The sequence below is a fragment of the Ascaphus truei genome, chromosome 5, assembly GCF_040206685.1.
Source record: "Ascaphus truei isolate aAscTru1 chromosome 5, aAscTru1.hap1, whole genome shotgun sequence".
Classification (NCBI taxonomy): Eukaryota; Metazoa; Chordata; class Amphibia; order Anura; family Ascaphidae; genus Ascaphus; species Ascaphus truei.
In genome coordinates, this window is record NC_134487.1 from 158,130,771 (window position 1) to 158,157,814 (window position 27,044).

The 27,044-nt window shown below is 41.6% G+C and overlaps 1 protein-coding gene across 3 annotated transcripts in view; it reads left to right on the forward strand.

The window, feature by feature from the left end:
• Positions 1-27,044, forward strand: part of ACSL6 (acyl-CoA synthetase long chain family member 6) — a 266,763-nt gene that overhangs the window by 129,630 nt on the left and 110,089 nt on the right. For 2 of the 3 annotated variants that reach the window (XM_075601127.1, XM_075601126.1), the window contains exon 2: positions 20,794-21,015. In XM_075601127.1, the coding sequence (XP_075457242.1) occupies positions 20,794-21,015 (222 nt within the window). The remainder of the gene's footprint in view (positions 1-20,793; positions 21,016-27,044) is intronic. The other variant, XM_075601128.1, reaches the window with a different exon arrangement.

A 27,044-nucleotide genomic window follows, 5' to 3' on the forward strand; every position in this document is an offset into this window, starting at 1 on the left:
CCCCTCTAAGCACAGTTATTGTTTGCCATTCATTTCTACCTATTGCGCATACTGTGAAGCTTTCAGTACATTCTTACATTGGTGTTTATCCCCAAAAAACATGGTCAGCACAATATCACATTACCCAGATGATTTTTTGATAGTAGGCCCTCCTAATGGTGCAACCCACGGGCCGACATTTGTCAATCTTAATATATAGACCGTCGAATTTGCAACCTATATATCTGAAACTATTTATATCGAGAGGAAAGAGGCGAAATGCTGACTCAATGTCTAATTTCACCATGAGAGCCCCTTTCCTATATGACTTTACTATGCTGATAGCTTTATCAATTGATTTGTATTGAACTCACAGTTCTTAGTCTATTGCGTCATTAACTGAATTGCCTTTAGGGAAAGAAAGGTTGTATGAGCCTAAATTTTCCTGGTGTTTTCTTGGGTACCACAACAAAAGGCAAAATTATCAAACTGGGCATTGGTGAGCTGGCAAAAGGGGCTGGCCATGTACTGTAATCTTAACTCTTTGATCTTTTTGTACACTATCTGGGCATATGTTGCATAGTAGATGAGGTTGAAAAAAGGCACATGTTCATTGAGTTCAACCTACGCTAAAGTTAGACAACAAATATGTATCCTATATTTGTATTTACAGTGTATTGATCCAGAGGACTTGTTTTGCTTTGAGCTCACCTTGAACTGGAATGCTAAAACACTCTTTAAAACCTTAGTCTAGAAATGCTACCTTATTGGCATCGGGATAAATTTGGAGCCATGGTAGGATTTTATTCATTTTAACTCGCGTTACTGCTCTTGTTAGGATCGCGGTGTCCTGGCTGGTTGTAATTCCCTCTTTTTTGGTTACCATTTTTTGCGGGGGGAGATCCCCCTGTAGTATGTTCCCCTGTGGACACTGTTTTTTTTTTTTTTGTTAAAGACCCAGCATTGCCCTTTCTTAAATTTCACCTGTGGTTGAATCCCAGACCGACCATTACCAGCTGCCAAAGGATCAGTGGGCAAAGTATTTAATCCCTGGATTGAAAGACAGAGCTCTGGAAGTGTTTGCTGACCGTCCAATGCACCTTGCCCTGGATTATGAGGCCATCAAAGCTGCATTGCTACAACATTTTAACATCACCCCTGAGGTTTTGGCCCTGCAGTGGGGTGCTACCGACAAATTTGTTGATCTGGTGGGGCCCCTAACCGCTTTAGGCAAGCAGTGAATCGAGGCACTGGAGATGAAAAACTTTGAGGAGTTACAAGATTGCAGAATCCAGGAACAGTTTTTAACCATAGCCAAGAGGGCACCCACAGCTAAAAAGGGGGTCCACTGAAGGGTTGAGCAGGGGAAACCCCCACAACCTCTACCTGCTGAGGCTTCATCTGGGGGAGGAGGTTGGGCAGTTCAAGCACTGGGGCAGGGGGATACCCACTGTTTTGCCTGAAACAAGCTGTGGCTTATTTATTTATTTATAAAATATTTTACCAGGAAGTAATACATTGAGAGTTACCTCTCGTTTTCAAGTATGTCCTGGGCATAGAGTTAGGATGACAAACAGTACATGGTTACATAAGTGAACAAGGTATACATTATATGCAAGACATAGCATGCACAGTTAGAGATAATATATGTTATAGGCGTATGTAATAGTTACAGACCAGATTAAAATGTGAGACCGCTTTAGTTTTGAAAGAACTTAGACTGGTGGCGGCTGTGAGAGTCTCCGGTAGATTGTTCCAGTTTTGGGGTGCACAGTAAGAGAAGGAGTGGCTGGATACTTTACTTTACTTGGGACCATGATCAGTCTTTTGGAGTCAGATCCCAGATGATAAGTGCATGTGGTATGGGTGAGGAGCTTGTTCAGATAGGCGGGTAGCTTGCCCAGAAAGTATTTGAAGGCAAGACAGGAAAGGTGAACTGTGCGCCTAGACTCGACTGATGACCAATCTATTTCTTTGAGCATTTCGCAGTGATGTGTGTTATAGTTGCATTGGAGAACAAAACGGCATATTGAATTGTAGAGGGTGTCAAGTTTGCTAAGATGGGTTTGGATTGCCGCGCCATATACTATGTCCCCATAGTCGCATCTGCTGTGCGATTCGCTTTCTGACCAGCAGACTTAGGAAGGATTTGTTCCTGTAAAGTACACCTAGTTTGGTATAGATTTTGGATGTCAGGGTATCAATGTGCATCTCGAATGTTAAATGGGAGTCAAACCATATGCCCAAGTATTTCAAACTAGTAACAGTGGTTAGGGTGGTTTTAGCGTTGGTTCTGATCTGGAGCTCAGTCATTGGAAGCTTTAAAAATGTAGCCTTGCTCCCAAATAACATCGTTACAGTCTTGTCAGTGTTTAAAAACAGTTTGTTTAGGAAAATCCAATTTTCAAGTCTCAAAAAGTCAGATTGAAGTATGTGTTCAAGGTCGGAGAGGCTATGGCTGTGTGCATTTAAGATTATGTCATCTGCATACATGTGTATTGAGTCACCCTTACAAGCTGTAGGAAGATCATTGATGAACACTGAGAAGAGTAGGGGCCCCAGAGCAGAGCCTTGCGGGACACCACAGGTGATACCCAATGGGTTGGAGTTAGAGTCTGAGGTGGACACATGTTGGGATCTACCTGATAGATAGTGTAAAAGCTGTAAAAACGTTACAACAAAAGTTCAGTTATCAAATGAGTTTATTTCAAGTGCACACAGCGGAGACAGCTTCAAAACAAAAAGCTCTCCCCCAGATAACACGGTATGCCATATATTTATACCCTAAAACCTAAAGCTCCACCCCTTTATGGGGGAGCTTGCACGTCACTAAATATTACCTCATTTTGTAATACATAACAATACTAAAGCTGATGTCATTTTGTAATACATAATAATACTGAATAACTGTATGTAAGCTAAAAATCATTATGGGGTTAAATGTGAAGCCAGTTCTGCCACTTGGCACATTGTATGAGAAACAGTTTATCTTAGACTACTAACGAGGCTTTCTCATAATATCTGGCCTGTTTACACTTTCAATTTAAAGCTGATTGGATGAGGAAAGATCAATAAAGTCAGCTAGGAGCGAAAACATTCCATTCTCTCTTTCACACAGATATCTTCACATAGAATGAGTACATTAAAACTCACAAAGACAAGATGGCGGACTGAAAATAGTCAAACAAAATGGCTGCTTTGATCCTAATGCTGTTATGTCAGACCCCCTAATGTCTCAACTTCGTCAATAGGAATGAAACCAGTTTAAAGCATGCTTCCCTATTCCAGAGTACTGGAGTTTGTTAAGCAAGATAACATGATCAACAGTATCAAAAGCCTTTGCAAAATCTAGGAATATTGCACCAGTGAGTTGTCCCCGTTCCATTCCACACTGGGTTTCATTGCAAACTTTTAGCAGGGTAGTTACCGTGGAGTGTTTGGGGTGAAAGCCAGATTGGAATTGGCTAGGGAAATGTGTCTTGGTATAGTAATCGCTTAATTGGGTGTGAACACATTTTCCCATGACTTTGGATATTATTGGGAGAAGAGAGATTGGCCTGTAGTTTGAAACAGTGTTTTTGTCACCACTTTTGAAGATTGGGATAACTCTGGCAGTTTTCCAGGTCTTAGGGATATGACCTGCAGAGAGAATAGAGTTGACTATGAAAACAATTGGTTTGGCAATGGCTGGTGCACTAAGTGTTAGGAACTTAGATTGCAGTAAGCCAGGTCCACATTGGCTGCTAAGTTTTCAGATACTGGGCCAAATTGAAAATTGTGAGCAGTGTTGGGAGAGAGTAGGGCTATAAAGGGGTACTCACAGAATGAGGTTCATGTTTTTGGTTTGGTTGCGTTTCGCTAATTACTTAGTAGCACACCCCACAAAGTAATCATTGAATGCATTTGCATTGGTGGAATGGGACATTTGGTTGCAGCTATCTTGCCAATGGCGTTTGGCTGCATGGCTGCAGAGGGACCCTCCGCTGTAGCTGCTCCAACACTAGACTCTGCTGCCGGCCGCTTCTACAATGAGATAAGTTAGGGTAGCGGGTTAACGTTAGGGGTTTTAGTGGTATTGGTAGGGGATTAACTTTAGGGTTTTAGTGGTTAGGGTAGGGAGTTTTAGGGTAACGGGTTAACGTTTTTAGGGTAGCGGGTAGAATTAGGGGTTACGATTAGGGGTCTTTAGGGTAAGGACTAAGGTTAGGGATTTACCTTGGCGGCGACGTGTCCCTGCGTCGTGGTTACTTGCGACCTCTCGGCCCTTCCAGACTGGAATCTCTCTGCTGGGCTTTCTGAAATACCCGACTATGCTTCACTCCCTCAGAAGTCTGAGTCTGCCATGGCACATCACATTTCCAAAGGTCCCACGACACTGTTTGGCCTGATTTCCCCACATTTGTACAACCCTCATCAATCACCGTTGCCTCCTGAGGATCCCCAGTGTGCATTAGTACCTCAGATTGTACGTTAGGCTACAGATCCTGAGCTGACTGTTGTTGGATCACAGTGGTCAAATACTGGCAAATTGTCTCAATGGCTCAGTAACCTGACAAAATTCTAATATGTTTCGTAGCCTGTAGCTACAGTACTTCATCAGGAAAATGATGAAGCTACAGGCTATGAAACTTATTGGAATTCAGTCAGGCTACCTATTCTTTGAGCCACTTCCAAAGCTGGGAATCTTTTGCACTTTGAGACCTCCTTTCAATCTATGGGAATCCAGTGGGCGGTGACGTCAACATCCTGTGACCCAGCACGAGCTGACAAGAGAGTGCGTCAATCTTCCCGGTTTGTCACCATACCACTTCACGGGGTCTTAACTGACTAAGGACTGGGAGTGAGGAGACCTCACTACCACTTGTTTCTACCACCGTTTGGCTACCGTTTAGTGGTCCAGTGCAGCAGACCTTACCTTTCATCCTCAGGGACCATCTGATCGGGTACTGCTATGCGGGGGTCGCTCCACAGATTTCTGAAGAGGCACAAAACAGTTTGTTACAATGAGCTTGATTTTATTTGTTTTATTGTACATGCAATATTTTTGTTTGTGTTTATGCGTGCATCAGATTAATCTGAACGCAAGTACGCAGGTATCATTACTTTGGTTACAGGGAGCGAGTTACAGTATGGGGTGTTTTATAATCTCAGATCAACTTGGAATACAATAATTCTCGCTTTACTAGAAAGCCAGTCTTAAAAGTGTCACAGGAAAGAGAGTGATGGGGGGGATGATAAGACACACACACACAAACGCTAATGCTTGACTGTTTTGTTTCAGAGATTTATGGTTTTGGTTTTAAAAAGGGTGATTTTGAATCTCTATCACAGAATCCATCCAAAGGGTGTTATATCAGTAACACATGGATTTAAATTTTTCCGATTTCATAACTGCTTGAAAAACCTAGTAGTATTTGTTGGTAATGTATTAGGTTTTCTGTTTTATTCCTTTTTACTACATGTATATATTGTATGTTTTTGTAATCTTTCTTTTCTATAACCTGCGCTGTACTCTTTTTGTAATATTAAATAAAAATTGTTAAAAAAATGCTAACCTGATCCGGACATGGATGGGACCATCTGCCGGCTGGAGGGATGTGATGCTTCCCTCTTGGTGGTCTAGTCTCTGTAGCCTTCATCGGATGGGTGGGAACTACTGTCCCCATGAGGTAACACCTAATCTGTCCAAGGAGGCTGGGCTAAAGTTGGTGGCTGTTGTGGGTCCAGCGAGGTAGTGCTCTGGGCCTTGGATCAAAAGTTACCCTTGGGGGAGCAGCCTGATTGTAAGAGGGGGTGACAGGGACCCAAAGCTAGGCAGAGGACAAGTAGGGTGGGTGGGAGGGGAGGGACGTGAATGGTTATTTTGGGTAAAAATACTCCATGCAGGCCCGAAAGGCTGGGGGAAGTTCCAGAGGGCCCAAGGATAAGAAAGGTGATTACCGGTCCAAGCCATATGCAAATATCACTTTGTTTTCCTGATGCACTCACGCTTCATTGCTTTATGAAAACCCAACAAATAGTTGCTTTATGAGCATTGCCAGCGCATTAAACAGTAAAAGAATTTAAGTGTACAGTATGTGTCCTGTAATTCCTATCTGCTTTACACAAAGTAGAAGATTCTTTAACGTAAATATTTTCACCAGAACGCACAGCAATATATAAGTGATGTCTCTTCTTAAAGCTACCACATTTCTGAATGGCTCTAGCCAGGATTAGTTTATGCGAGCCAGCAATATGCTAGAGATAGAGTAGGTGGTGCTCCCAAAATGTAGTATGTGTAACTTTATTTAAAGGAAAATCTAGTTTTGGTGATTTTAACGAGGTGTTTATACTTTCTACAGCATGAGTTTTAAAACTTTTCTGCATCATTGTTCACTTCGGTAATAATCACTTGGAGGCCTCAAACATAGTGCAGGCGCGTGAGCACGCGACCAAAAGTGTGACGCCACGCGTGCCTGTACTTGCCATGATTCATGGCCTGCAGGTTTGCGCGATGGGAGGGTGTCGGGGGGCGAGGTCGTGACGTCACGGAGCTGGTTCGCCCACACTGGGCGAACCGCTCATGTGACCTGGCTGTTGCGCGGGAACACTATAGACAAACACATTGGCGACCTAGCGTTTGTTTCCGGCGCGAGCAACATCGCTCGTGCTGTCTCCTGCACTATAAATGCAGCTTAATGCGGGATTCATAAAGCTCCAATAACCTGTATGAGATCTTGATCAGCGTTAACTGCAACTTAAGTCAATAACATTTAACGCTGATGAAGCTCCAATACCAGTTATTGGAGATTCATGAATTATTATATAGGAATGACATATGTATATTCAAAAATATTGGGCATGTATCTAAAATCAGTTTTTAGTAGTGATGGTAGTAGTGGTAGAAAATGCACAGACTGCAGGAGAGAACGACTTTGAATAAATTGAAGAGGTGGTCGATGAATGACAGTTTGAGAACCACTGGTCAACCTACATATATTCGTGTTCCATTTGTGCTTTTCTACAAAAGAGGACATTTAGTAGCTTTGCGGATGCTATGACATTTTGCTATTTAATTTTTATAGAATGGTAACAATATACATCAAACTTTATACAGGTAATCCTTGTTATCCAACGTTTCACTTTACAACGAATGGCATATCCAACGCTTTACAATGCAACCCTAAGGGCCGTTTTTCGACGCCGGAATGCGTTATCCGACGCTCACCGCCACTGATTAACATGGGACGCACTTTACAATGGTTTCACTATCCAACGCTACTTCCAGAACGGATTCCGTTGGATAACCAAGGACTGCCTGTACATTACATGTAGACAGCATTCTGTACAGCTAATGTAGAATATAGATGTTGCGTGAATAAATCTACAGGAGCCCCAACCAAAAGTATAGCGAGAATCCCAGCCCCACAGATTGTATGTGAACATCTCAGTTAATATACATTCTAGTGTAATTAATGCTGTTTCTACATTGGTGATTTGAAGAAAACTTGATGGATTTTTAATGTGTGTTTTCTTACCAAAAAAAGCTAAATCTGCTACTTTCTAAGCTCTCAGGAGCAGAGATTTATTACCTAATGTCTGATTTTATGTTTGTTGCACGTATATACTAATCCCCTGTCTTTTTTTTATGTAAAGATGTACACAATGGTGGCACCATATTACTGTAATTAATTTATACATCCATCCATGCTGTTATTTGACTTCCTCTTCCACAATTCACTGTGCTTCTATTTACACTGATCAACTAAACATACTTAAATGGTACATTTCTAACATTTTGATTCAGGAAAAGCACAGAAAATCATCCTTAAAAATATTTTCCATTATATTCTCAACCTCCTGAATTTCTTATTGGATTTCACACAGTGCACATTCAAATGCTGTGTTACAGCTTAAAGGCAAGAAACGCTCAATCTTTTCTCACGCTGGCTATTCTGTCCCTAACGTGTGATTAGTGCCCGGTTGTTTTGTAACAGTAAACAATGTAAGCTGTTACCAATGTGAGCAGATTTTTGCCTCAGCGAAACATTCCACCTGTCTAGCTATAATTCGTCCCAGGTTTCCTCCATAGACGTTTGTATCTATGTAAACTTCTGATCATGTGTAGCAGAGCTTACTGTGCGTGTCATAGCACACAGCACAGATCAAATCTGCAGCGTCGTTCAGGCTCATCCTCCCCCATAAATAAGTGTAACAGGTGTTCCTAGGGTTGCCAAGCGGCTTGTCCAAAAATACTGGACACAATGGTAAAAGATGTGACACCCCCCAATACATATAAAGAAATAACCCCTCGCCCCTCGAATATATATAAAAAATGCCCCTACCACCGCATACATATAAAAAATGCCCCACCACCCCTGAATACATATAAAAAATGCCCCCACCACCCCCGAATATATATATATATATATATATATATATATATATATATATATATATATATATATATATATATATATATATATATATATATATATATATATATATATATATACAGTGTTCGACAAACCTATACATTTGCTCGCCCCGGGCGAGTGGATTTAACCCCCGGGCGAGTAAATATTGCCCAAGCAGCACACGTTTGGTACTAGGTGGCGAGTAGATTTTTTTGTGTGGCGCGTAGATTTTTTGGTGATTTGTCAACCACTGTATATATATATATATATATAAATGCCTCCCCCACCCCCCCACAACATATAAAAATGCCCCCACCATCCCTGAATACATGTAAAAAATGCCCCCACCACCCCAATACATATAAAAAATTCCCCCACCACCCCAATACATATAAAATATACCCCCACCTCCCCAATACATATAAAATATACCCCAACCTCACCAATACATATAAAATATACCCCCACCTCCCCAATACATATAAAATACCCCCACCTCCCCAATCAAATTCAAACTTACCTTGGGGATGGTGTCAGATCGGGCACGGTGGCTCCAGGGGGGCTGGTGGCTGCTGAAGGGCGGAGGGGGGGCCGTTGGCTACAGAGGGGGGCAGTGGATGTGGGGAGACCGGCGGCCGGTCAGAGCAGTTGCCGCCATGCCCGGCTCTCCCCCGCTGCAGACTTCTCTCTCCCTGTCTGTCCCACACCGAGGTGTCAGAGGCTGACGCACGCCGGGCCTCCCTCTCAAGCCAGTGCGCATTGGAAGCTCAGCTGACTTCCGGCGTTGACATCAGAGGACCCGGCACCCGTCAGCATCACAGCACCTCGGCGTGGGACAGACGGAGAGAAGCCTGCAGCGGGGGAGAGCCGGGCATGGCAGCAACTGCTCTGAACGGCCGCCCCACCCCCCGCCCCCCAATACCGGACACATACATGTACCTTTTGTACCCAGGGGGAAGGTCTTAGGTCTGAGCCCCCAATTGGGCAGAACACAGGCCCTAAGTCCCACCCCTCCTTGTCACTCAAGGGAGCTGCTTATCGCAGGAGAAACCCCAAATTAACTCTAACACTGTCTGCACTGGTACCAGGGTTTATGCGTTAGGCAGGGCAGATTAGTAGCCAAGAGAATGCATGACTACATTAGAAAAGAAGTTAGCTCCAAGTATATTTGAATCGAGGCAGTGCTGTCATGAACAGCAACATGCTAGTGAGATTACTGTGTACTGTAGCTCTTAGCACAGCAAATCATTTAAATATGATTGCATGAAACTCCATAAACAGAGATTACTGTGCAAAGAGCTTTTAAATAACGGGTACTGGTGTATTTACCTTTGACTTACTTGGCACAAAGAAATTCTCTTATGGCAACAGCAATCATGTGTTCCGATTGTTCACTTAATTGGATTAAACTGAAGAAAATAAAACCGTAATGATGAACATTTTTTGCATTTGTCATCGTTATCTTGTGAGTATGCATATGTAATTGTAAAAGAACTGTTGATTTGCCATCCCCAAAACCTAACAATTGATACATTGATAATTCTCTTTAGTACATATTTTGTCTATAATTAATGGCAATAAGCACATTAATGAGAAGGGAAAGATTTGAATTTGTTATACAGTATTTCTATAGTAGCACGTTATGCTGTAACTGCAGTGAAATGCATTTGCTTGGCCACTGCAGCCTTATTAATTGCAAACAAATCTCATTCCTCATTGGAGTGATGCCTTTTAGAATATTAGTCTTTTTACATTCCTTTAGCAAATTAAAATATCACATGTGAGCACATTCACATGTCTCAGACAGGTCTACAACCCTGTCTGATACCGTTATCTCCAAGCATACAGTGCTTCCACTGCAGCAAGGGATTCTGGGAAATGGCATGCAAATGAGCACACAGTGTCACCTTTTGCTTCAAATCAGTTTTGATATGGACCCCTAGAAGCTTATGTCTGCTACATTAAACAGCTTCATTTACAAATCCATAACTAAGACTTCATATAATGCCAGTTTTACTGGTTTTGGGCACAGAAACATTCTTGTTTCAAAGGCTTGTAACCTGTAAGGATTTTGCTATAAACAAATATAGGTCATGTACTGCGTATATATCCGTTAGTTTTTTTGTCAAAGGAATGTTTTTAATACTATTTTGGTTAAATGTATTACCAGACATTAAAAAAGTTATGACTGGCTAAATGTATGTAACCTGTATCTACAACTCTCAAAATGTATTACTTCATGAAACCATATTCGTCTTGTTGAGGTATTAAAGCAGCATTCCTAGCTTCCTCCCCACCCCTCCCCCACATTTTATTATTGTACGTGAACCGTTGGGACTCTCAGAGCTGATCCTTGGTCCTCTGACTTCAGAGGACTCCCTGGTTACTGGTTACTGAATTTTTCAGGGACACTGGTGGTCCAGGGACCACAGTTTGAGAAGCAGCTCTTCCATATACAATGGGTGCAGTGTGTTTGACACAATAAAATACATTGTGGTCACCAAATGTATTATGGTTTCCTGATGTTGCATCTATTGGCCGCTGGAGGGAGCCTGACCCCGCCACCATATTGGGCAGGCAAGTATTCTAGTGTGGTGGACAAACTTGGGTATATCTCCCCAGAGGTCTAGGAACCCCCTAGTTCAGGTAATATAACAAAAAAATATTGAGCAGTGTCGACTGCCGCTTTAAGAGCAACTTGGAAAACAAATTCATATTAGATATTGGGGAAAATGTAAGGAGAATCACAGCTTCGGCTGTTATATTGGGCTGCTTGTTTATTTTCTCAAAGGAATATGATTTAATGCAGGTTTATAGGTATAGTCACACCTATGATCATTGGGCACTAATGGCAGTCATAGGTGAAATGTGTTAAATCTTGGTGATTGAGAGAATTGTTACAGCAAATTAAAAGTCACTTCTGAGCATATTCACATATCTCAGACAGGTCTGCAACCCTGCTTTCCCCCATTATCTCTTAGCATACAGTGCTTCCACTGCAGAGAGTTGTTAGTAATTCAAATCATTGTTGTGCGTCTGAAAGGTTTCATCTACAGGGGACCTCTGGGGAAAGGGAGGAATTTATTATCTTATTTCCTACACCTCAGTTAAAGTGTAAGCCATAATATTTATCTTATTAAACATATAAAACTTCAATTAGTTTGTTGTATTGTACGACATCAACATTTAAAAATCCAGCCACATAGTCTGTATTATAATTTTATTAAACTCATTATGAAAGGAACTGTTAAGGTAATATCACTGGTATTATTTTCAAGGACAGATGCTGGGAAATGCACACTTATTGATCTACACCTACAGTAACTCTGCAACCTTCAGCTTTTTTCTTAGATTATAAGACTTCAAAGAGTCTTGTATTTGACTATTTTGTAAAACCAGTGTACAGTATTTGTTTCATAGGAAGCGGGTACCTGTCCATACAGTGTTTTCTTTAAATATCGCCTTGTCATCGTAAACTGTCTATCTGGACTTTGAAGCCTTAAAGCAGCAATCTCCCCTAACTAGCCCCCTCTTTTTTTCTTCTTCTTTTTTGACATATGGGAGCCAGGGGATACGCTGGGGCCAAACTGCACTATTTTCAGCTCTGGGAACCCAGTTTCCAGAGATAATTATCAAGGAAGTTCCCAGTGTAACCTTCTTCTTTTTTTTTTTTTTTTTTTTTTTTTTTAAGGGGATTTAAATGGCTGTCCAATAGAAAGCCACAACTAATAATGCAACTTTATATTGGGCTGAACTTTGGCAGCCATTTTGTTTCCCCAAAAGGGAGATTTAAAGCTGGTAACTTCACCGGTACATATCTGAGGAAACCGGAGGTTCCTGTAGCTGAAAATAGACTAGATCGTCTCCGCGTGACCACCAGGTTTAAATTCTAAAAATACAAAACCTAGCATGGATATTTGCCGCTTTCATTTTCAGTTGAGGCAGGTGACTACAATTAACAGAATGGACTGAACCAAATCTGACATTGAATAAGGCTGGTAATATTGTATCTTGATGGTGTTTTATTGGGGACAGTGTGGCTCCTTACTGTGTTAAACTATGAACCTGGAGTCAAATGTAAAATTATATTGTATGTCTTTATTTATATAGCGCCAAAAGTGTACTCAGCGCTTCACAAAGATACAGTACAGGGAATTATAATAATACAATAAGTGCAGCAAAATCAGACAATAGGAAAGGAAATGAAGAAAACGTTGTATGGTGCTCAAAATAAAACAGCAATACTAGGTGTTGATAAAGTCTTGTAGAATGGAATTAACCCAATAATGGCATATATTTGATGATTCCAAAAGATGCGTACTGGCACACTATAATCCCACAAGGCAAAGCAGTAAGGATATAATTATAGTAAAGCACCTTCCGGTGACCAGTAAATGAGCATCTATTAAAATGGAAAACAGTAATGATAAAGTCCAGAACAAATGTGGGTAAATAGGAAAGGACTCACATGGGAATGAATATCCACGATGAATAGCAAGTCCAGATGTATCCAGGATCCCACGGGTTAACTGTGCTTCCGCCTGTAGATGGATGTATAGAGCAGGAGATAAAAAAACGGAGCACTAAATCCAAACCTGGCAATGCCAGAAAAAAGTTCAAGGATGCGTTCCCATAAATAAAAGCGTATTTTAATGGATCAGAAACCAAAAAACCACACCAACGCGTTTCAGACTATCGCTAGTCCTTTATCAAGGTGAATGACTACTTACCCCCTTAGAGTGTCATTTATACCTGAGAGGAAATCCAGGCACGCCAATCGCCAATACTTCCGCATATGTCACGTGATATAGACGTCCAACGTCATCACGCACGGCCGCGTCATAACATATGCATATATCAAGTCCGACAGCAAGGGGGGTGCGGCATAGAGACAGGACAGCCACTAAAACAAGTAGTGGCTCCCAAGTATCAAACACTACTCCCCCAGATGGAGTCGAGCATGAAAGCTAGTAGCGCCCATCGACGTGACGTCATTACGTCACGCGACGCGGTGTATGACGCACGCGTGTCATAGAATCCAATTTACACAGAAAAAACTTTATTGAATTTCAAATTTTTGACACTCCAAGAGGGCAATATCAAAGGAAAAGAAAAACAACTTGTGAATAATAAAATAACATGAAATAAACATAAAAAAGTTACAAAATAACAAAAAAACTTTAAAAAAATCATTGAAAAGATAAACAACCTTTGATATTGGCTAAGATTATCGTAGTAATCGAAGGTAATGCATTAGGCAATGTAATCTTAGAATAATAAAGAAGATACATATACTGCACCGATACACTTTATTCGAGCAAATACCCAGTATGTACCTGGCAGATACCTGGAATGCGCCGCTCCTCACCTCTGACAAGCCCCGTTGCGTTTGCCTTCCCAGCCTGGGTTCATGCCTGGCTGACGGGCGGCTGATCTGTTAAATGATAATGATTAGGATTTAATAGGCTGCAATGCTTCGCATGTCTACCAGATGGCATAAATTCATGAATTGTAATGCAGTATATATATATATATATATATATATATACTGTGCAGTATTGCAGCCAGCGGGAATAAAATGCTTCAATCCCTGCCTGGAAAATACCTCAATGAACTCGGGCAGAAAACAGTCACAAACCTCAATACACCCGGGTATACCCGAATTCGTGGGACTAGCCGAGCTCGAATAAAGTGTGTCGCCAGTGTAAACTGGATATATTAAATCCACAGAGCCTAATACATATGGAAAAAGAAAATAAAACTAACCGAGAGCCTGTAAACAATTAGTAAATTCTTAGTAAACATATACTGTTTCAATTATATTGTGAAATCAATAACTAAAAAATATGAATCACATCAATTCTATCTCATAAACAATAATCTGTCAAACAATTGATATAAATGATTTGAATGAACATACATAATTATACATACTCTTCACACAGACATCCTGAGAACTGCTAAAGAATGCGACAAACACTAGCCAAATGCTATAAATAGCAATAGTTGGAAAACAATTTTGATACATAAATTATGTGTCAAAAAGAAGGGGTCCTATGTCCCAATCCGAATTTAAACCACATGGGGCACGTGTCTGTAGTGTAAAAACCCTTTTATTCAGGGTATTTAGTCTATTACCCCCTCTGATTGGACACGGTATGTGCTCTATACCTTGAAAAGATAAATTATTAACATTACCCAAGCTACAATTAGTGAAATGAAGGGATATTGGGTGGTTCGTATCTTTTTTAACAATAAGACGCAGGTGTTCAAGAATAAGAACCTTTAAACATCTAATTGTACGTCCTATATATTGCTTACCGCAACCGCAACTAAGCAAATATACCACAAAAGTGGTGTCACAATTAATAAAAGATTTTACACGAAAAGTTTTTCCCGTTTGGAATGAACTAAATTCTGAAGTTAGTTTCATAAATTTACATGCTTTGTACTTGGAGCAGTTGTAACTACCTTTAGGTAGAGAATTTGTGGGTATTGTGTCTGAAATAAACATGCTTGCAGAAACATGATTGGCAATGGTTTTTGCCTTTCTGAAGACGAATCTAGGGCCCTCTTCATAAACTGATTGTAAAACTGGGTCTGATGCCAGTACTGCCCAATGTTTCCTAACTATGCTTTTAATAGTCATAGCTTTATTGTTGTGTTGGACAATAAAGTATGGTGACTGAAAATCTTTTTCTTGACCTTTTTTGTTTCTGTCCAAAAGAACTGTTCTATTCATCATTTGTACCTCCTTAAAAGTTCTATCAAGATCTTTTTTTCGAATATCCCCTAGCTTCAAAGCGCTTCATCAGAACAAGGGACTTAACCAAAAAATCCTCATTATTTGTACAATTTCTTTTTAATCTTATCAGTTGGACTTTGGGAATTCCTCCAATCAGTTACAGAGGTATTCTGTATTATTTAAACGCTTGAAGTTCTTTTCTAGAGGTGCGCAATGCATGCAGGTAATAACCTGCATAAATGCTTAGCATTTTTTAAGCAATGTAAGTTTGACATTTACCGTTTTTAAACACAGAGCACAGTAGGAAAGAGTTGAAAATAGAGATGTTGCTAACATACGGTGTATTTTCTTTAAAATGCCACAGGCACTAAATTGCTAGGTATGCCAATAATAGTGGTGAAAAGTGGGTTTTGAATGACACACTCAAAAATATCTAAAAAATGTAAACTGATTCACAAGACTTAATTAGTAAAGGTGTTCATGATAGACCAGCGTTGGTTTAATTGTGAATTAATTGTGATTCAACACAAGGTATTTTTCAGTCATCAAAATAATTATTACAATAAAATAATATTTCTGTCTAGCAGACACCATGTTCTTGACAATAGACAATGTATTACATTGAACCCCTGTAATAATAGCCCTTTAGAACTGAAGAGTCTTCAATTTTCCTGTCATCTTCTATCTCATACTGTATGTGCAGGGCCAAACACATAGGGATTTGCAGAGTTCAATGGGAAGGGTGTTATAGTTATAGGTATTTATGGACCTTTTGAGTCTACCCTCATCTTTTGACTCTTTCTGTGGCAAATTCTTATTTTAATGAAGAAGAATGAGACAGCCTTACAATTAGGGAGTCTCACTCCTATAGGGGTTAACTTAACGGGCCTGCATCAGGAGAACACCTACTTTTCCAGTTTGTGGTACTGGAAATCATCCCAGACCAGGGAAAAAAGTTTTCTGCTTTGTAAGAAACTCGACAAGGGTCAAATGAAGACCTGACTCAGTGGGTCAATTTTCTATCCAACGTGAAGTTGGAAAAATGCATGACCATTGTGAAAAGTCATCAGATCTATTTCTATGAATAGTTTGTGGTTGGAAATCTTTGGACCATAACATGGTTTTATATCTGCCATCATCTTGCAACAGCACACAAGTAAAAGGCATCTGTAATATTGCAACATGAGCTAAGCGTATTTGAAGACAGTATACCGTAGCATTTGGTCAAGCTTATACTGAATGTAAAAAGTAAAAATGCATTATGATAACTACTGTGCAACGTGCTTTTAAACGTTTTATGGAATATTAAAACGTATAGAGATGACATTTGGAAAATATTGAAAATGAAGGCACTTTATACTTTAAACATTTCTATTTTAAAATGAGGAGAACTATCATTACTCAATACTACCCATGAATAATACTGTAGTATACATGAATATAAAATCAATGCATTGTAAGCTAAAATGTCCATTTGTGTTTGCAGTAACTAGCAGCATTGGCATTGTGACAATGTTTTCTAACAAGTGCATTATTTTCTATTGGCAATTGTTTTGTGTAATAATAATAGTAAAATTATTTATTTTATTGTCTTGGAGGCGTAGGCAAGGCAGGCTTTCCGCCTGGAACTGGCGCTCAGATCCAGATTTCCCACTACCAACCCAGTGCATTAAAATTACTTTTAGAACCGTGTCTGCTGAACACGTTAGCACATTTTAAAGAATAAGTTCTTAATTTAACTCTGTAATTTGAAATGGTTGTATGATGAATGCGATTAGTATTACGTTTGCAAAATATTGTGGTAACTTTTAATAGACCAACACAAAACATAGAATTTGACAGCTGATTACCAATTGGCTCACCCAGTCTGCCCACTCTCCTATCCACTGTGTCTTCTGTTCCATGAATCCACGAGAGAATTATATATAGGGGCTCCTGGTTTTCCCTGACTCCCCTGCGGATGGACCCCTTAATTGGAAGATCTTTACCCTTTGGACATTTTACTATCACAGTGTGGCATGGATGGTCTCATGGACTATGGTAACTGATGTGAACTGTGGACCATTGTTGATCCCATTCTAACAGTCTCTTTTTGGTATTGTGCCTGGTTTGCCTTGATTATACCAACTGCATTTACGGTGTATGTATATAACATATGTATTTGACATCAGCATGTATTAGGCAATTTGGTGCATGTGTCATCTATGCTTGCTGTGTGGTTTTATATAAACTAGGGGTGAGGCCGGCCTTGTAGGTTCAAGGGGTTATTGTTAACACCTTGTACTACATATATTTTGTGCTTATAGGCTTTCTTCCCTTGCCTTGGGTATTAGGGGTCCATCAGTATCTTCATAGGGGATTTCCCCTGTCTGATACATATTCTATCACAGGTGGATGCCAGGGTTTGTTTTAATATTTTTTGTATTTTATGTTTGATTATTTGTGCCGTTTAATAATTGTATGTCTTTATTTATATAGCGCCATTAATGTACATAGCGCTTCACAGCAGTAATACATGTGGTAATCCAATAAATAACAGATAATATAAATAACAGATCATGGGAATAAGTGCTTTAGACATTAAGGAAGAGGAGTCCCTGCTCCGAGGAGCTTACAGTCTAATTGGTAGGTAGGGAGAACGTACAGAGACAGTAGGAGGGAGTTCTGGTAAGTGCATCTGCAGGGGGCCAAGCTTTATGTGCCATGTGTTCAGAATAGCCACAGTCCTATTCATATGCTTCTTTAAGCAAGTGTGTCTTAAGGTGGGTCTTAAAGGTGGATAGAGAGGGTGCTAGTCGGGTACTGAGGGGAAGGGCATTCCAGAGGTGAGGGGCAGTCAATGAAAAAGGTTTAAGGCGGGAGAGGGCTTTAGATACAAAGGGGGTAGAAAGAAGACATCCTTGAGAAGAACGCAAGAGTCTGGATGGTGCATAACGAGAAATAAATCATATTTTTCTTTGATATTTGTTCTAAGTATACTTGAGTGCTGAGTTGGGACGCTCTTCTTTTTCTTTTCGTTGTTATTTATATATATATATATATATATATAGATAGATATAGATAGATAGATAGATATAGATATAGATATAGATATAGATATATAATGTATTGTGACAAACGGCTTACTCCGGGGCTCCGCCGTCTGTCCGGGACTGCTAGAACACGGTCTTTTAGGGTAGGTTAAATGACGAGGCGTAACGTGCTGTTCCTTTAAACAGGCTACTGCCTGGTTTATTCAGTCCCAGGCACTGAGACTGCCGCACTGAATACAAAAGAAAACACAAGCAAAACAAAACCCTGCTCACCTGAGCAATAACTTAACAGAGGTTCACCCTGACTGGGGTTGGGGCGGCTTGCCCGCTTCCAACAAACAAAAATAAGGATCTTTACAATTTGAGAAAGGAACAGAATGATTTAACTTGTTTGGGAGAGGCTTTTCCCCCTCTCTACTTCCAGCAGCATTCCTGCCTCCAGTCTCTTGGGGGAGAGGGAAGAGGAACCAGGAAATCAGCCTTAAATACCTGATTTCTATCTAGCAGGACAGGTGACAGAAATCAGGCAGCAGACAAACACTGGTCTGGATCCCTCATCCCTCAGTTCCAGCAACTGTCAGCAGTTTCTTTTCTGTGGATCTTTATTCAGCATAGGTGTGCAGACAGCATACAGCATACAGCATGATATCACATGCATGGTGTAATCTCTGCCTCTCTGCTCATGGCAGCTTGAATTCCCCCCCCCCCCCTCCTTACCCAGGCGAGGCAAGAGGGGGAGACCTCTTCTTGGCTTCTTATCTCTCAGCTCTCTCTCTAGACTAACTCACACTAACTGAATTTGGGAATATGTCTCAATTTGAATATCCTCAGGGAGTGTCTCTAGCTTTGAATCATTACAACTCAAAGCTAGATACCGATTGGCTCACACACACATCAGGGGGTGTTCCAACCCATATCCACCCTTTGGATTAACACATTCAAATGTTGCTTAGGCCTGCCCCTGAATATTGCTACATACTCAGAGCTGAAATGCAAAACAGGCCATCTGAAGGAATTAACTTTTCCACTGCCTGTTCTAACAGGACTGACAGAGGAAAGGCCCAGAAGAATACATAGCTGCTGAAGGCCAGGCTATATACATATATGTATATATACTGTATATATATATATATATATATATATATATATATATATATATATATATATATATTGGTGTTACAGGTCACTGTGCACAGTTGCAGCCTTTGACAGATGTAAACTTCACTATTAATAATATGGCTTCTACAAGTTTTCGTTTGACTAAACCGCAAATGATACGGTGGTCTTTTATTCACCAACTGAATTTTTTTTCTTTGATACTGTACATATGGGGCTTTTTTTTGCTTCAGAATTACACCACTTTTTCTTTGATAAGTCACCATATCTATCTTCTTGCAAATATTGCCAGTTTAACCAAATGCTCTACATGTTTGTATAGTTTAAAAAAAAAATTGTTGTGAGCTTTTTTGTGTGTGCAAATGTCCAACAAACCTGGGACAAGATCATACATTTTTATTGACGACCTAAATTTAGTGAGGTTTTGGGTTACCATCGTAAAATATGTAATTTTAATGAAGATTTTTTTTACCCTTCGTATTAGCATTTTTCTAAGTCAGTGAAAAGATAACATTTATTTTGATGGGGTTGCTGTTTTTAGAGAATTAAAGCAAAAGTCAAATAAGACACATTTAATGCTGCAGTTCAAGCAATATCCTACATGTGTGTGTTTTTTAAAATAAATCAGATCTGTACTATGAGAAAATACTTGTAGCATTTAAAAAAAACATTTTTAATGTTTCTAATGTAGGAAGCATTTTTGTTTCTATAGAAACCATTTACGAAGCCACACCCCCTTCCCCTTCTGATTGGCTCGTGCTTTTCAGCCCTGCCCTCTCTCTAGCAGTGCACCAATTGTATCTAGTAACTGCCTGGTCACATGATCTTCCACACAGAACTTTGCATTGTGGGTCATCCAGTCCAGCAATAACTGAATTAAATAACCCTGAGCAAAGCGGTCGATCCAGGAGAACGGATCGATCTGCAACTTAGCTAATAACTTGTCAGTGTGTAGATTGTATTGATACACATATTGAAAAAAATAAATTTAAAACGGCAGCTTGAACTGCAGCTTTAATTAGCAGTGGTCCTCCGTAAGACACGTGTGGTACCAGAAGACAAAACAGCACTGCAAAGGCAATATGGCCCTTAATCTTTTAAATATTTGTGATGTGCGAATAATGTATCATTTATGCAGGATGTCGCCTTTTTTTCCTCATGCACTAGTTGAAGCTGTTCTAAAGACCGTATTAATGTAAATGTAACAAAATAAATGTAATTTATGTTAGATATTGAGATTTAACAGAGGTCAGCAGCTAAAAATAGCACAGGTTACCATTAACTTCTTAGCTGCCATGGTGTCTCTGCAATGCCCTGCTGGCCCATCTCGCAACAAAGGGGTTAATTGATGTGTTTACTATACTGTATATTTGCTAGGTCTTATTTCTAGACTTAATCAGGATTTTCTTCCAGTGATCTATAGCAGGGAAGCGGTTAATGGTGATTTGACCCAGGTGATCATTTCAATGCCCTGTGCTCAGGTCTTTTCTAATCAATTGATTTCCTGTCCTTTTTTAATCCTGCAGAGTTTGCCTTTTCAATATTTGAGAAGATGCAAGCACAGGAAATCTTGCGGAGCTTGAGGCTGCCAGAATTTGATGACTTCAGCCAGTTCTTCCGAAGCTTTCCAACCACCACATTGGTGGGAATAGGTGCCTGTGCTGCAGTCATTGCATATTGGTTTGCCAGCCGGCCTAAAGCAGTCAAGCCTCCATGCAACCTCCGAATGCAGTCAGAGGAAGTTGAGGTAAGAAATGAAGTAAAGATTCCTATTATAAAACGTATGGCTTACGCTACTGTTTTCCAGTGCATCATGGACCTTGCTAGAAGTTAGAAGTTGCTAGAAGCTAGAACTAGAAGTTACTGATGTCCATTACATTAAGTCCTCCTTCACCACATTGGAATTAGGATTTACAGTCACAAACTGGAGTGACACTTCTTTACTTAAAGCTAAATAAAAATATTACTTGTGAGCACAGTCACATGTCTCAGACATAGGGTGACCAGACGACCCAGTTTTTAACCGTTTGTCCCGGGTCCCTACTTTTTCGGACTACTGCCCTGGTTTTTCTCTGCGATGGCTGCGCGTTTGGCACTTGCTTACCGCTTGTGTGCATGCGTATGTGTGGCCGTCAAGTGCTCAATGCACATGCACAGTTGGCACTTGCCATTTGCGCATGTGCAGTCAGCACTTGCGAACGTGGATTATGAATCAGTGCTCGCAAAGGCGCATGCACAACATATGTCCTGGTTTTTGCTGGGACAAATATGGTAACCTTACAGCATACAGTGCTTCCACTGCTGCCAGGGATTCTGGGAAATTACATGCAAATGAGCACACAGTGTCACCTTTTACTTCATATCTATGTTAACATGGATCCCTACAAGCTTATGGCGCTTTTATCACAGCGTGGGTTAAAGAAGTGCAATGTGAAGTTGGAATCAGTTTCAACTACACTATATAAATTATGGTGTGTAAAAAAGTGATATAATCCTTATAAATAGCAAATAAAATGGCTTTCCCCCTGGAGTTGGCTCTGCACAATTCACTCAAAGCTGAATGATTGGCTCTTTGCAAGTTGCATAACTCAAATAATGCAGTGGGATTTAAAGCAGCATTTGCACCTTTACACTACAAATGATTATTTTATTACTAGGCCAGTGGTTTTCAAACGTTTTTTGGTTAGGGAACCCCAGAATTTGGTTGTGAAATTCTGGGGCACCCCAACCCTCGCCCCATCTCTCGTTCCCCCCACACACTCTCCCCCTTACGCTCCCTCTCCCCCACACTTTCTCCCTTATGCTCACTCTCCCCCTCTCTCTTCTATACACACACCCCCTCGCACTTACACACACATACTCCCCCCCCCTACACACACATACGCACACTCCCCTCTCTCTCTCTTACAAACACACACTCCCCCTCACACACACTCCCCCTCTCATACACACACACACACACACGTACACACACACTCCCCCCTCTCTCTCTCTCTCTCTCACACACACACGCTCCCTCACACGCACAAACACTATCTCTCCCCCTTCCCCACACAGACACACACACTCTCCTCCTCCCCAACACACAGAAACTCACAGACACAGACTCTCTCTCCCCCACCCCCACACACAGACACTCTCTCTCCCCCTCCCCCACACAGACACTCACTCCCCCTCCCCCACACACAGACACTCACGCACGCATACACACACTCTCTCTCCCCCACATACAAACACAGACACACACTCTCTCTACCCCACCCCCACACACAGATACACACTCTCTCTCCCCCTCCCCCACACAGACACTCACTCCCCCACACACAGACACTCACGCACGCATACACACACACATACACACACAGACACACACTCTCTCTACCCCTCCCCCACACAGACACTCACCCTCTTCCCCTCCCCCACACAAAGACACACACACACTCTCCCCCTCCTCCTCCCCCCACTGAATACTCCACCTTAGACCAGCCAAAGAGTTTGAATCTAAAAAATATTGCCAAAAAGGGGTGTGTTTGACGGAAAACATTTTATATCACATTCGGTATGTGCTAACTCTTTTTAATAAATTGCATGCTACATAATGCATCTGAGCTTCCAAGTTAGTGGATACTGTAGTTGGTACCAGGGCCAGCTGTGCCTCTTACCATCTCCTTCGGCTTCTCCTCCTAAGCGTCACGTCATCATGGCGCTGCAACATCAAATGGCATTGCCATGACACTGTTGCGTGATGTTGCAATGCCATTTGGCGTCATGGCAACGGGGCATAATTTGATGCCCCGTTGTCATGGCAATGCAACGCCATTTAACGTTGTGGAGTTATGACATGGCTCTACAGGAGTAGATGCTGCCGGAGAAGGTAAGGGTTACAGAGTTCCCGCGCTCTCCCCTGACAATCAGTTTAATTGTTACATAGTTACATAATTACATAGTAGATGAGGTCCATCAAGTTAAACCTATGCTACTGTACATTTAGATGACAGATGCTTTATCCTATACAGTATGTGTATTTACAGTATATTGACCCAGAGGAAGGCAAACAAAAAACCATAGTGAAATATCATATAATCATAAATTCCTTCCTGACTCCAAATATCAGATTACTCTCTGGATCAACATCCTTTCCATATTTACTTATTTGGTATATCCCTGTATACCTTTCCTTTCTAAAAAGGTGTCCAATCTTTTTTTGGAGATATCTGTTGCATTTGCCATACCAGTCTCCATGGGTAATGAATTCCACAGTTTAACTGCCCTTACTATGAAGAACCTTTTTCTTTGTTGCTGGTGAAATCTCCTTTTCTCCAACCTTACGGGATGACCATGAGTCCTTTGTACTGCCGTTGAGATGAATAGTTCTTTTGAAAGCTCCTTGTATTGTCCCCGAATATATTTGTATATAGTTATCATGTCCCGTCTTAGACGCCTCTTTTCTAATGTAAACAAATCTAATTTAGCTAGCCTCTCCTCATAAGTTAGATTGTCCATCTCCTTTAATAATTTGGAGGCTCTACTCTGCACTTTCTTTAGTTCCATAATGTCTCTTTTTATTTTTTTTATTTTTTAATTTTTTACTTATAATTTTATTCGTTTTCACAGATAAATGGGGGGGATACAAAAATAAAGTGGGGGGGACAACCATTTTGTGTCAAATTTTTTACAAACAACAACAATCACATTACAAGTTAAACACCATATTTTACACCCAAATCGTCTCTGCCTCCGGGAGCACTCCCCTTTCCAGCATCCCAGGGCCCCCAGACCCTATCATATTTCCTAGTGGTGTGGTTCAGAAATAAGTGGACAAAACACACAAAACCCCAGCAAGCTCTTTTTGGGAACCCCTTGTCACGGTAGCCACAGGGTTATACACCAAATCATCTGGGTTGAATTGAATACGACTGTGATATAATAAAGAGATTTTATTCCTTAAAAGACAGGTGGACACACAATGTTAGACAAATAACAAACGGGATATATTCACTTACTTAGGGAAGGAACAATGAAATAACCAGGATTCAGGTTAGCAGTTCATCAGGCATCAGGTATAAGAATGAAGACATGAAAGACAATGGGCATAGAGCTTACAATCACTTATATGGGATTTGGGCTCTATACCCTAACATTGGGTCTCAGGCATTGGAGAACAATTACCTGGGTCCAATTACCTTTTGCCAACTCACGTGGGAAGCAAGATAGTACCTGCCCACAGGAGGTTGGCCTACCTCTAGTCAGAGAACCATTTCCTTAGCCCCACTCTAAAAAGCTGGCGTCTCCAAGTCTGTAATCTGGGGATCTGGACAGGGAAATTCTGGCTTTGGGTGTGAATTATGGCACTTAATACAAGTACCCACGTCCTGCTCTTCCCCGCCCTAGAATACTTAATCAGGGTGGGGGAGCCTTTGATCAGCGTATTACCTGTAGACACACTGTCGCCCCCTGGCCATTAACATACCTCATGGGCCAGTAACTTTCGCGGGCTTTACAGTAGGCATGAATATACATTATATATTTCACAATCTTTATACCTAAATATAATCCGTTCGGTGGGTCAGAGACGGCTGAAATTTGCCATGTACTCATGCCTGAGGTGACTTTACATGGTGGCCATGCTCAGCTTCGTAAGACCCAAAGAACCGGAGTTATGACTTTCACCTTTAATTCCCCGTAGGGAACAATGGAGTTTTCTCCGCCATTGGAGTCAATGGGAAATCAGTGCATTTCACTATGCCATTGGAGTCAATGACAGCAACCAGACTTTACACAGTTAACCATACTCCGTTCGGTTGATCGGAGAGGGCTGGAAATTGCCATCCAATCATGCCAGAGCTATGACTGCAGGGTGACCAAATCCCAGTCCTCTAGCCCTTAACAAACCGGAGATAATGGTTTCAGGTTTATACACTTTTACACTTCGCGTTTTAAAACCTAGCGGCCTTCTCCCTCATGGCGGCCAATGGCGGTGACCGTACCTTTACACATGAAATACTCTCCGTTCGGTTAGTCTGAGAGGGCTGGAAATTGCCATGCAATCATGCCGGAAGTATGTCTACCCGGTGGCCAAATTCCAGCTCTCCAGCTATCACCGAACCGGAGATAAGCACATCAGGTTTTGACAATTTTACACTTAGCCGTTTTAACCTAGCGGTTTTTCTCCACCATTGTGGTCAATGGTGGCGACCCTCGTGGCGGGCGCGACCCTTTCTCGTGGCCCTTGCCCGTCGGACCCTGTTGGGGTCCAGTGAGGGGGTCCCAACGAGCTAGGGGCAAAAATAATTTTATAGCTAGCTGCCCCAGAACCGGAGTTACAAACTTTAATATGTTTGAACTTGGCCGTGACCAAGTTTTAGCGATCAAAGCTCTGTCTTTGAGGTTGTAGCTATTTTCGGATACTGCGGTTTGGCAGGCATTCAACTCAGTTCCTGGAGAGCGGACTCAAGGTATTCTCCATTGAAATGCATTACGCAATTCATTTCAATGGGGGGAAGCTCCGCTCATCCTCTCGGGCGCCATCTGCTGGTCTTCCTCAATATAGGGCCAAAAACCTTGAAATCTCCATAGACTTCTATGGAGCTCCAATGGCGACCTATGGGACAGGGCTGCAAATGGGGGTTAAAAAGGCGGGAAGGGGAACAAAGAGCCATAAACATATCAACACAGTTAACCCTTTCCCTCCCGACCTTATCCCAGTGTATGTGCTTGGTGTTCATACTGTCAGGGTAAAAACACATGTAATCAGCGGAATACATTCAACCAAAAGGGGGAAACACATATTGTACTGAGGCAGGGGAATAAAAACACATTTAACCATTTTTATAGTTAACCCCTCGCCTCCCACACGATGGTAGGGGTGGCTGGCTGGGGGGTAACCCCTTTATTACCAGGCTAGCCATTTCCTCTCGTGACACCCCTGAGCCCCCACAATATATATATGTATTTAAGTGTCAAAAAGGAGAGCTATTGAGCGTGGCATATGTATACAACAGACGACAGAGAAGCCCAATGCTACATCCAACATGACAAAAATACACAGTAAAATACTTATATATTCTCTTGAAAAAGGGTCATTTAGTTTAACCCTTTGGCCAAAGCATTGTAAGCTTGCGAGCCACGTCAAGGATAGTGGTGGTGCATACCTGCATGGAACAGGAGGGCCTGAGCTTCCCGCGTTGTTATTGGGGAGACAGGACCAGGCTTCTGGGGTGGTAGCCTCCATGCTTTCTTAGTGGTGCAGCGCCTCCATCTTCTATACTCCCAGGAATATGGGATAGGACCTGTATAGAAGAACCTCCCTGGTCCAGGGGTTGAATGCTCCAAACTCACAACACAGTCTTTGTATAAAAGTATAGTCTCTTTATTGGTCAGACCAGCGACTCCAAATGTAGTGGCGACCAGCAGCCACAACAACAACAGCAAAGCCCCGGTATTCACTCTCCTCCTCTCCTCCAAGTCTCTCCTCCGACAGGATGTTCTGGGCTGGGGCGTCAATACCCCACTGCCCACCTCAGAGGTTAGCCTCTGGGTGGAGACTGGATTCTCCCCATCACCCCCAGCCGCGGGGTGAGGGGCATTGGTCCACCGGGTCTATTGTGCTATCAGCTCTACTCAAAGTGGCTGAGTCTCTCCGCTCCTCTCTCTGCTCCTGCACGACTGCGCAGGTGAGACCGCACTGTCTCCTCCAACTCCTCGGACAGCACCGGACTCGAACTCGCCCAGGACTAACAGAACTGTCACTTACAGGAGCGGCTGCTAAATATAGAG